The 13,162-nt window shown below is 35.5% G+C and overlaps 1 protein-coding gene across 7 annotated transcripts in view; it reads right to left on the bottom strand.

The window, feature by feature from the left end:
• Positions 1–204: 204 nt before the first annotated feature.
• Positions 205–13,162, bottom strand: part of LOC138930532 (UDP-N-acetylglucosamine transferase subunit ALG13-like) — a 74,065-nt gene continuing 61,107 nt past the window's right edge. For all 7 annotated transcript variants that reach the window (XM_070290893.1, XM_070290892.1, XM_070290891.1 and 4 more), the window contains 4 exons: positions 12,355–12,543; positions 8,830–8,870; positions 6,736–6,916; positions 205–1,127 (listed from right to left, as the gene is read on the bottom strand). In XM_070290893.1, the coding sequence (XP_070146994.1) occupies positions 865–1,127; positions 6,736–6,916; positions 8,830–8,870; positions 12,355–12,543 (674 nt within the window). In that variant the 3' untranslated portion in view covers positions 205–864. The remainder of the gene's footprint in view (positions 1,128–6,735; positions 6,917–8,829; positions 8,871–12,354; positions 12,544–13,162) is intronic.

A 13,162-nucleotide genomic window follows, 5' to 3' on the forward strand; every position in this document is an offset into this window, starting at 1 on the left:
CATTCTCAAGAGAAAAGAACTAGATATGATAGTATGCATTGCAATAGCTTGAGATTAAATAGCATTTCAATTGACCCTGCCAGTTCATGCTATAAATTCATGCTTTTTGCCAACCAAAATACCAGGAGAAAACATATGGAAACAATCAAATATCTGGTACTCTTTGCTTCCATGAAAACGCAAAAGAGAAAAACATCTCACTCATTTTAGCAATTTTAAATGCTAATTTTTATTTACTGCTAACTGCAAAGGACATCAATACTGTGCAGTAAAACAATCACATAAATCCAATATTAAACAATAGCATATGGGATAAATCTAAAGCAGAGCACCATGTGCCTTCAAAACTGGTTAATATCATAGAATGCAACTCAGGTCAGATGATTCTTAAGAAACCTGAAGAGCTCTCTCTTTTAATATTATTTAGTTACCCAGAGGCAAATGCTCTTGGTTTTGCTTCATTTTCTAGAAAAGAGTAGAAGGCTTTCCAATTTTGCATTGTTTAATATGATGTGTGACATCTGAACCAAGGAAACAGTTCGTATGATTTATTCCTTTTATCAATTGGTACAATCAGCTAATATAAAGCTGACAAGCTGGCTGACAGGAAAGCAGCTGAATACAATGAAATGTGCTCAAATATGGGGCTAGTTGTACATTCATCTCAATTTCGTTATTCACAACCCAAAGAAATACTCCTTTATTTTAAAGTACTATTTTAAATCAAAAGATAAAATAATCTTAAAGACAGATATAATAGTAACCACTCTAACCACCCTAAATCACTTAAACACTAACATAAAACACTTTTTAAAGCCAAAATAGCAAGAAAGATGGCAGTGCAATACTTCATACTGCTGAATCTTACATATTCTGAGGTACATAATGAGAAGCTGGAGGGGCAGCAATATAGCCAAGTGGCCCAGGATTCATAGCACCATGAATTTGTGGAGAACCACCATACGCTGCACCAACTGGATGCCAGGGAGCAACATAGGGATAATCTGGCACAACAGGAAGGCAGGAATCAAAACCTGGCAAAGGTGGCTGCCCATACAGATCTGACATCACTGGATAATAGACTGCTCCATGAGGGACAGATGCAGGGTCAGCATTTGGAAAAGTACCTGAAACAAAGAAAGCACACAGTACACTTCATATACAAAGATTCACTAAACATCAACATAAACAGATATTCTTGAGGTAAAAATGAAATTTAGCATTAACTCTAAGAAAAGATCCTACAATTGTAGGAGGAACACTTTAGATATGAACATTAGTGACTAAAACAGACTACTAAAATATAAAAATTTTCTAATTAAAATTAAATACATATGTATATAAAATATATCAAATGTACTCTACATAGAGACAGCTACCTTTTTGGGAAGAGTTTAGTTATCAACAGACAAAATACACAAACATTCTCGAGTCATTTTTGTCAATTAAGTTATTAAAAGAGTTGGTCAGAATTATAAAATATTTTTTTCCATATGACACATATCACCCAAATAACCATTTTGTATTATTTTAGCAATTAAAAATTCAAGTGTTGTTACAGTCTTGTCTGTACTTAAAGGTAAAATTCTGAAAAGCATTCCAAAAATTTAAGAGTTATCTCTTGAATGTCATTAACATGCTAGCATCATTTTAATTTTATAGCACTTCCACTGCATCAGTTTTAGTGGAAATAAACATATGCTGTTCTGCAATTATAGTGACTATATAAATGTTTTTTTTTAATGGATTCCTTTATTACTTGGGGTATCTTAACGTCGTTTTGTGAAATTAAGACAGGCACTGTCTCATGTTTACTACAATAAAAATAGCTCTATAAAAGGTACATGGAACAAAAAGGCAATAATAGTTGATATTTTAATTTGTATTACCATGGAGCATATCATACCACCACATGAGGGATGAGATTTTATAGTCCTAATAGTATGACTTAAATCAAACCCCTTATGATTATACAGTGGAAGTGAGAAATAGACTTAAGGGCCTAGATCTGATAGAGTGCCTGATGAACTATGGAATGAGGTTCGTGACACTGTACAGGAGACAGGGATTGAGACCATCCTCATGGAAAAGAAATGCAAAAAAGCAAAATGGCTGTCTGGGGAGGCCTTACAAATAGCTGTGAAAAGAAGAGGGGCAAAAAGCAAAAGAGAAAAGGAAAGATATAAGCATCTGAATGCAGAGTTCCAAAGAATAGCAAGAAAAGAAAAGAAAGCCTTCTTCAGTGATCAATGCAAAGAAACAGAGGAAGACAACAGAATGGGAAAGACTAGAGATCTCATCAAGAAAATTAGAGATACCAAGGGAACATTTCATGCAAAGATGGGCTCAATAAAGGACAGAAATGGTCTGGACCTAACAGAAGCAGAAGATATTAAGAAGAGGTGGCAAGAATACATAGAAGAACTGTACAAAAAAGATCTTCATGACCAAGATAATCATGATGTGATCACTAATCTAGAGCCAGACATCTTGGAATGTGAAGTCAAGTGGGCCTTAGAAAGCATCACTATGAACAAAGCTAGTGGAGGTGATGGAATTCCAGTGGAGCTGTTTCAAATCCTGAAAGATGATGCTGTGAAAGTGTTGCACTCAATATGCCAGCAAATTTGGAAAACTCAGCAGTGGCCACAGGACTGGTAAAGGTCAGTTTTCATTCCAATTCCAAAGAAGGGCAATGCCAAAGAATGCTCAAACTACCGCACAATTGCACTCATCTCACAGGCTAGTAAAGTAATGTTCAAAATTCTCCAAGCCAGGCTTCAGCAATACATGAACCATGAACTCCCTGATGTTCAAGCTGGTTTTAGAAAAGGCAGAGGAACCAGAGAACAAATTGCCAACATCCGCTGGATCATGGAAAAAGCAAGAGAGTTCCAGAAAAACATCTATTTCTGCTTTATTGACTATGCCAAAGCCTTTGACTGTGTGGATCACAGTAAACTGTGGAAAATTCTGAAAGAGATGGGAATATCAGACCACCTGACCTGCCTCTTGAGAAATCTGTATGCAGGTCAGGAAGCAACAGTTAGAACTAGACATGGAACAACAGACTGGTTCCAAACAGGAAAAGGAGTACGTCAAGGCTGTATATTGTCACCCTGCTTCTTTAACTTATATGCAGAGTACATCATGAGAAACACTGGGCTGGAAGAAGCACAAGCTGGAATCAAGATTGCTAGGAGAAATATCAATAACCTCAGATATGCAGATGACACCACCCTTATGGCAGAAAGTGAAGAGGAACTAAAAAGTCTCTTGATGAAAGTGAAAGAGGAGAGTGAAAAAGTTGGCTTAAAGCTCAACATTCAGAAAACGAAGATCATGGCATCTGGTCCCATCACTTCATGGCAAATAGATGGGGAAACAGTGGAAACAGTGTCAGACTTTATTTTGGGGGGCTCCAAAATCACTGCAGATAGTGACTGCAGCCATGAAATTAAAAGACACTTACTCCTTGGAAGGAAAGTGATGACCAACCTAGATATCATATTCAAAAGCAGAGACATTACTTTGCCGACTAAGGTCCGTCCAATCAAGGCTATGGTTTTTCCTGTGGTCATGCATGGTGTGAGAGTTGGACTGTGAAGAAGGCTGAGCGCCAAAGAATTGATGCTTTTGAACTGTGGTGTTGGAGAAGACTCTTGAGAGTCCCTTGGACTGCAAGCAGATCCAACCAGTCCATTCTGAAGGAGGTCAACCCTGGGATTTATTTGGAAGGAATGATGCTGAAGCTGAGGCTCCAGTACTTTGGCCACCTCATGCGAAGAGCTGACTCATTGGAAAAGACTCTGATGCTGGGAGGGATTGGGGGCAGGAGGAGAAGGGGACGACCGAGGATGAGATGGCTGGATGGCATCACGGACTCGATGGACGTGAGTCTGAATGAACTCCGGGAGATGGTGTTGGACAGGGAGGCCTGGCGTGCTGCGATTCATGGGGTCGCAAAGAGTTGGACACTACTGAGCGACTAAACTGAACTGAACTGAATATGCTAAACTATAATATGCCTTCAGAAAAGGGAGGAGAGAAATAAAATTCACATTCCTCACATGCAACAGGATCAGTATATCTATACATATAAGGTTTCATTTAGTTCTTATAACAAGTCTGGAAAGTCATATAATATATTATTTCCCATTTTACATAAAATCAGACTTAAGGAGGTTAGGTAACTTAGCAGAAATCACATCCATCAAGCAGCAGCTGCTGGAATGGAAAGCAGATTTGGTTAGGTTAGTATACATTGTTCTACCTCCTGCTGATTCTAAGATGGGCAGTCCAAAGATCCTATGCTAAACCCTTCAAAATGCCTCCTGATCTATATTATACTATAAACTGATAGAAAAAGCAAGCATCCTTATGGTCTGGCACAGAGGTCTCAAACTCTTTGGTCTCAGGATCCCTTTACATTCTTAAAAATTTAGGATCTCAAATATCTTTTGCTTATGTGGGTTATATTTATCAATATTTATCCCATTAGGAATTAAACTAAGTTAAATATGTTATTTCACATAAAAATAAGTCAATGTTAAACTCATTTTTCATAAAACTCTGTATTATTCACCCCCTCAAAAAAAACTGTGAAACCAGTGGCACTATTTTACACTTGTGCAATCTCTAATGTATGGCTTAATAGAAGACAGCTGGATTCTCATATCTGCTTCTGTATTTTATCTATTACGATATATCCACTTCAGTACTCTTGCCTGGAGAATGCCATGGACAGAGGAGTCTGGTGGGCTCTCATACAGCAAAACGTTGGACATGACTGAAGCGACTTTACACACATACGCATTATGATATATTTAGTTGAAATACATGAAGAAAATCTGGCCTCATACAGATATGTGGCTGGAAAAGAGAGAAGTCTTAATAATTAGCCTTTTCAGATAACTGTAGATATTCTTTGATGCTACACTAAAACTAGCTAAGTGGTGATTTCTGAGAGGTCAGTCGCAATGTGGACTTTTCATACTTTGTTAACATTAAAATCCATCACTTTTTCTTGCAGACATCTTTTACAAAATCATGCACAGGTAAGATTATACATGGTAATTGTGAAAATACTATTTCACTAAGTTATACGGATCTCCCACATGTTGACACATTTCACTATACAATGTAAAAAAACTGTATCATAAATAGTCCCCCATCGCCTATTTTATTAAAAGAAATAATTATGTATTAGAAGCTGTCAAGCTCATGGTTATTAGATAAAAATTGGAATTCTGGATAACTTATATTTGGAAGTTGGAATCTCTATCTTTGACAAAAATACATACTATCCATTGCCCTTCTTGAAGTTACAGGCTTAGTTGTTCATCTGAGAAAATGTCTGCCAGATCCCCAGTCTGAACAACCACAGTTTGTCTATCATTCTGTCAAGTAAAAATAGCGTTCCATGAAAGTCAGCTAGTTTAGCTCGAAACTCAAGCTCACAAATAATTTTCTTTTAAAGTCAATTATCATACTTAGATATGCAGAGAGCTTTCTGAATACTTCCTATTTTGTCATATACAATATTAAATACAATTTTTCAAATATTAAAAATGTAGTAAAATAAGAACATCTTTGATCAAACACAAATAAAGCTGGCATTTTTATATCAAGCATGTGTGAAGATGCTGATTACTAGCACAGTTTGGTGCCCCTGCTTGGATTTGTGCTTAGGTGCCAGCTATTCTACCCACACTGATATTTGTACCCTTAATGCAAATCTAACACAGCAAAAGAGACAAAATCCATGTATTACAATGAATACTTTTAGCCTCATGGATCCTTTGAAAGAGTCCCAAGGGACCCCAAGAGGTTCATGTACCATGCTTTAAAAAATGCTGGTGTAGGATGAATGGATAACAAAGCCATGGTACACATTATTCAGCCATAAAAGAATAAATTAGAGTCAGTTGTGAGGTGGATGAACCTAGAGCCTCTTATGCACAGTGAAGAAAGTCAGAAAGAGAAGAACAAATATAGTATATTAACGCATATATATAGAGTCTAAAAAATAGTACTGATGAACCTATTCACAGTGAAGCAATGCAGATGTAGACATAGAGAACAGACAGGTGGACACAGTGGGAGGAAGGAGAGGGTAGGACAAATTTAGAAAGTAGCATTGACATATACACACTATCATGTGTAAAATAGATAGCTAGTGGGAAGCTGCTGTATAACAGAGGGAGCTCAGCCTGGTGCTCAGTTGACGACCCAGAGGGGTGAAATGGAGGGGGGAAGGCTCAAGAGGGAGAAGACATGTATATAAAATTATGACTGATCCACAGTGATGTATGGAAGAGACCACCACAGCATTGTAAAGCAATTATCCTCCAATTAAAAATATATATGGGTGGTTTAGTCACTAAGTCGTGTCCAACTCTCGCAACCCCATGGACTATAGCTTACCAGGCTCCTCTGTCCATGGGCTTCTCCAGGCAAGAATATTGGAGTGGGTTGCCATTTACTTCTCAAAAAAAAATACATATATATATGTATGCAAAATTTAAAAAATAAAGCTGATTAAATGAACCAAATTTAGGAAAAGGTTTAAACTGAACTTCCTATTTCTACACTTTTGTTGCAATACACAGTTACATGGTTATGTAAAATAAATTAAAGAAATGTTGGTCTAGTATAACATCTGAAGGCTATTACTGTTACACACAATAAAACTCAATTGTCTTTCTTGTAGAAAATTTCTCACTACATGCTTACCATTTGCTGATACTTCTGCCTGTGTGCCATCTTGTCTCTCCACCTCACTGTATAACTGAGGAATGGTTTGATCTACTAGAGGTGGCGGCTCAGTATAGACTGGATAATTCTCTGCATGAAGCTGCTGCTGTTGTATCTGTGGCACATAAACCATGGAGTGCCAGTAGCTGTGGTGGTAGCACTTGGGCAAGAAAGTGGAAAAAAAAAAACACTTTACTATTTCTTTTCTTAAAGTAGTACCATTGTTCACTGAGGTAAAAAAAAAGCTAGGCCATGATTTTCAGGTGAGATAACAATGACTTTTGAAATAAATGACATGATATTTAGAAAATCTATTCTCTATAGCAACTTTAAGCTCTTTCTCAGCCTTTGTATTTCATATTTGGACCAGGAATTCTTTAAGGAAAGCACTCTAAGGAAATTAGAGATGTACACAATGGTTTGTATACAAAGATATTTGTTATAGCATTATTTTTAAAGGCAAAAAAATTAACAGCCTAAATATTCAGCAATAAGAAACTAGAGTGCATTATGATACAGCCATGATGTAACACAATACAGGCAATAAAACAATCATGGCATCAAAATAAAAGTGTCCATATTGTTTAACTTAAAAAATTTACAAACCTACTTAGCCTAGTCCATATTTTATGAAATAAGCTGTAAGGAAATATATCAAAGTGTACATTGATTGGAAATATATCAAAGTGTACATTGATTACACAAGTGATTTCAGTTTTCTTTACACATTAGTATTTTCCATATGCTCCATAATGAAAGCTATTACTTTTAATATGAGAAAATATTAAAATATCTATTGTACATAAGAATCTGCTTGCAATGCAGGAGATGTGGGTTCAATCTCTGTGTCAGGAAGATCCCCTGGAGAAGGAAATGGCACCCCACTTCAGAGTTCTTGCCTGGGAAATCCCATGGGCAGAGGAGCCAGGCAGGCTACAGTCTATGGGGTCGCAAAAGAATAGGACATGGCTTAGCGACCAAAGAATAACAGCAACAAAATGTAGGAGACTATACAACACAGGGAACATAGTCAATATTTTATAATAACTATAAATGGAGCATAACCTTTAAAAACTGTGCATCACTATACTGTACACCCGTAATATATAATATTGTACAGCAACTATACTTAAAAATACTAAAAATAAATAAATAATAAAACTGCCTCTGCTTTGTTTCCACATGTGACTATAATAAACATAACTGAAGGGGCAAGCATTTTTATTTCTCCAATTCTTGAAACTGCATTTAGGAAATATAGTCTCAAGAACAAAAATCCACTCCATTACCCTTAAATTATAAATGTGTGCCTATCGGGGAAGATAGTTTCTTGGAAATGATATGTTCAAGGTTTTAGGGAAATCAGTATCTTGGAAAACACAAACTAATCTGAGTATTATCCAGGAGACTATTTAATTTAGTATATCATTGGCCAAATTTGAAGATGCATCATTCTTTTTCAGAAAATATGCCATCTTATTTTATCAGAAGTGTATTTTAGGGGGAAATGATCCCTGAAAGAATAAAGTAAAAGAGCTCTTACCTGATATCAGAGATACCTTTCAGTGTTATTAAGATATTTGTCAATATTCCCTTTCTACAACTCAGGGAAGTGGTAAAAATCAGTTTTTGGCAAGTATCTATGAACACAAGTGCTTTAAAAATAATAGTTCTTTAAATGTCTTTGACTTAGTCTAATTACTTTTCACGTAAAATACAGAAATAGCCACAAAAATGTTTTAAGTAAATAGAATAATCCATTTGAGAAAGAAAAACATAGTGAATAGTCAGCATATGATGTTAAACATGGAAGCCAATATATGCTAAAGTTGTACTGCATAGAGACACCATTCACAACAATTTAACAACTATTTTATAAGAAAAGCTGAAGCACTAGGAGGTTAAAGTACAAAATTGGCCTGGGTCACCTTCAGAGATATAAAGACAGAAATAAACCTTTTAGGTCACTCAAAGTATTCTTGGGTTTTAAGGTTCAAGAGTCTGATTATCAAAACAGCTTACATTTTTAAGAGAGCTTTTTCTAAATCAAAGCAATTTTAATAGGACTCTTACCTGTAATCCCAGATTGAAATAGTACTGCAAAACTTTTGTATCTAAAATTAAATATTTACATTTTAGTGACTAGATGACATAGAAAATTAAAACTTACCACTTAAAGAGCTCTTCTCTTCGACTATTAATGTATATACAACAAATGTAGTCTTCCCACATCAACACTACCCTCAATCCTACCTTATAGTAAATGACCATTTACCTACCACTAAGATCATGTTCTAACTGAAGGTTTAATCAAGAAATACATATTTAAATTCTACTCTTAATATTAGGTAGATGTTACAGGAATACTACTATGCAGATACTTAGAAAGAATGTAATAAAGGCATTTTCTTGCTTGTCTCAAGACTAGAATTTTAATACAAATCTACTACAAAAACAATCATACTGGTCTTCGGAGCTAAGACACAGTACAAATTAATGATCTATGAATGCCAGGATCAGTGATGTCCACTAAGACAACCAGCACTGTTTAAAACAATCTACCTTGTTTTTATTTAACATGACAAACATACCACCACTAGAACTCCAAAAAGAGGAGGCAATGAGCAAGGTAACTCAAATTATACCCTAAGGTGATAAAATTTCTCCAGACATAGAACTTAATTAAAAATTTCTATAAATAAACAAAAACTAGATGTATGAGAGAAGAGGGAATAGCCTTAGCATTTCAATTATAGCTCTAAATGCATTTTTACTGATTGATCTGGAATTCACATATATTCTTATCAGTATAACGAGTTTTACTAAAACTCTCAGAAAGCCCCTCCCCTTCTTAAGTTGGAGACTCCCAATACATACAAATGTATTTACTGCCTCTTTAAAAGAATGAGCTTGTATTCTGACTATTATGTGGGAGTACAGTATAAAAGCCTAATACTCAAGCTGAAGAATATGAAAAGATAATAGCAGGAAGTAAACCCACAAATGGCATGGGATTCCACCTCTTGGTATTCACATACATCCACATGAAATTTGCATACAAAATACACACCAGTATTATTCACAATAGCAAAAATGTAGTAACAACCCAAATGTCCATCAACTAATAGATAATAAAATAAAGTGTGTCTATATATAATGGACTGTTACTCAGCTGAAAAAAGAAGGAAATAATGACATATGTTACAACGTGGATGAACCTTGAAAACACTATGCCAAGTGAAAGAAGTCAGCCTACAAAAGACCACATATTATACGACTCCAGAATAGGCAGAAATGTATGTCCAGAAAAGGCAAATCTAGAGATGGAAAGTAGAACAGTAGTTGCCAGGGCCAGAGAAAATGAAGACTAACTGCTAATGGGTACAGGGTTTCTTTTGGGATTATGAAAATGTTCTGGAATTAGACAGTGGTGATGGGTGCACAAATCTGTGCATATACTAAAAAGCACTGAATTATATATACTTTACATGGATGACTTGTATGGTGTATGAATTATATCTCAAGCTGTCAAAAAATGGCAGGCAAGGACTATAAGAACTGAAAAACATCACTTTGAAATGTAATTGGGGTGGGATCATGAAAATGATAGGATTTAAATAGGAAATTATATGGAAGAGTGGGGGTTGGGGAAGAATGTGAGCAGGTTCACCATGTTAGAAAAGACTTAGAAGTAGAAAACCAGGTGCATAGAGTTCTTGTAAAAGTAGGAGATAAGGTACAAGTTTGGATTGACCAGCAGGCTCTTATAAAACTAAACACACACTTATCTATAAGCCATAAATTTCACTCCTAGGTATCTGCCCAAGGGAAATGAAAACACATGTTCACAAAGACTTTTACAAGCATATTCATAGCAGCTTTATACATAACAGACCCAAATTAGAAATAGTCCAGGTGTCCCTCAACAGGAGAATGGACAAACTGTGGAATACCTATACAATGAAATACTACTTAGCAACACAGACTACTGATATATGAAGCAACATGGAAGAATCTCAAAAACACTGCATTGAGTTTAAGAAACCATTCATAAAGAGTACATATTGCATGATTATATTCACAAGAAATTTTAAAACAGGTAAAACTATGGAAGAAAAATATCAGAATAGTGATTATCTCTAAGGGGAAGTAGAGATAGGGGTGGGGAATGACTGGAAAGGGGAATGAGGGAACTTTGTGGATAATGATGTTCTATACCTTGATGGGTATTTGGGTTATACAATTGCACATACTCATTTGTCAAAACTCAGCAAGTGTACACGTAAGTTTTGCTCATTTCATTATAAGTAGACATCACATCAAAAGAAAAATAGATCCAAACTCTAGTAAATGATACGTATGCTGAAGTTTTTATGGGGAAGAATGATGTCTACAACTTATTTTGAAATCCATCTTTGAAAAGATGGATTAATTGATGGACAGAGAGATGGATGGAGGAAAAAACAGAAATATATAGTAATGCAAGTATAGTTAAATGTTTACAAAGGAATATAGGTGGTAGATATATGAATATTCATTTTAAAATTCAAATTTATATTTAAACATTCTCAAAATGTTAGAAAATGCAATAATCAGCATTATGTGCTGAGAAGATCTTGGTCAAGGGTAGGTAGGTGAAAGGAGAGGAGTAAAGGGATCAGAGTTTAGATTCTGGGTGAATTAGGTGGAAATGATACATTATTAACAAAATAGAAAACCAAGAAGAGTCAATGTTTTACACAGCATAAAGAGAAGAAAGAAGGGAGATAAAGATGAATTTTATTACAGAGTGAATCTGAAATAAAAGAAAGAAAGCCAAATGAAACTGTCTAGCAAGTAAGTAGAGGCCAAGGCCAGACAGATTTAGAAATCATCTACATAAAAGTTGATATCAACTTTTAAGGAAGAGAAAAAGAACAGAATGAAGTTGAAGATCTTGAAGACTACCTTAGGGGCTGAAAAAACGAACAAAATAAAACAGAGAAGCAGTTAAAAGAATCAATGGAAAGTTACATCAAAAAAGAAAAGAAAAGAAAGTATAAATAAGCTACAAACAACTTTCAATTACGATTCTCTTGGGATACACTGAGGGGTAATAACAAACTTCCAATGGAAAGCTATCCTTTGTTTAATAAAGGAAATTCAAGGCAGACCAGACCTCCCCAGCAACTCCTCTCCCAAAAACCTTTTCCAATTCCTCAAAATTCAGTTGGAATCCTAAATATCAATAATGCAATAATTTCATGTACTTGTGTGGGCATTAAATAAAAGAAATGGAGAAAATTTTGTTATCAACTCCTACTTTCCAAGAAAAATAGTTGAGAATAGATACCCAGCTGCAAATCTTCTTTAGGGCAGACATGTAGCTACCTTAGAAAAGCAGCATGAGTCAGCTCAATCATCCTCTTCTCGATGATGCAAAAGATATTCTCAGCTTCCAGTTGCTCCTTTCCTTAGTCATTTCCCCAGCACTGCTCTCAGTTTCCTTTTGGTCCCCCCACCCTACCCTCATTGATCAACCAAAGAGAGATATGCTCTAAAATTAAAAAGAGAAAAACAGACCTAAATAACCCTCACCTAACTGTCAAATCTACTTACCTTGAGGCAGATCACTGCCACTTGGATCACAGGAATAAGGTGGAGGTGGCAGTGCTAAGTTTGAAGCCTCTCCTACCTCAAGAGGAGGAGGAGGAGTTGGTGGTGGTAATGGAGGAGGTGGAGGTGGTAGAGGGGCAGCAGCAGCAGGAATAGGAGCAGAGAGGTATGGATACGATGGTGAAGCAATCACTACAAAAGAAACAAACAAAGTAGGGATGCCACAACTGTAACACCTTATAAGCAGTAGCTAATCTATGTCTTTTGTGTTCTCAATTTCAACAAGCAACTCTCTAAGTCTTATGGTTTGGCTTAAAAACAAAAACTCAGAAGGTAAACTGTCCATATTCTTTTAGACATGCCAACTGAAAATGAGTTCAATATAGGTTATTGTGAGTTAAGGAAATTACTTCACATTAAAAGGAAAAATGAAAACTGGAAGCTACAAGGTTTGACTACTAAGATTTTAAACAGGTACATAAATACTATTAAGGCAAAAATTTTACTTAGCTTAATACAAAGTTAAGGATGTTTTCAACCATCTGCAAAATCACAAGATGTAAACACTAATAGGAGAGGCTAAATTGCATAGATTACAAATTTAAGCAATCCTTGAAGATTTCTACTTGGTAGTATCAAAGGAATATAGAGAACTCTAAATCATAACAGTTCCATTTGTGATGACCTACAGAATCTAAAACAGGCTACATGAAACCACCTTATTTTCTTTAATTTTCTGTAACTGTTACTATAGTTTAAAAACAAGATTCATTTAGGAGTTTCACAGTTTTTGACATAAGAAATTTAAATA

The sequence above is a fragment of the Ovis canadensis genome, chromosome X (genome assembly GCF_042477335.2).
Source record: "Ovis canadensis isolate MfBH-ARS-UI-01 breed Bighorn chromosome X, ARS-UI_OviCan_v2, whole genome shotgun sequence".
NCBI lineage: Eukaryota > Metazoa > Chordata > Mammalia > Artiodactyla > Bovidae > Ovis > Ovis canadensis.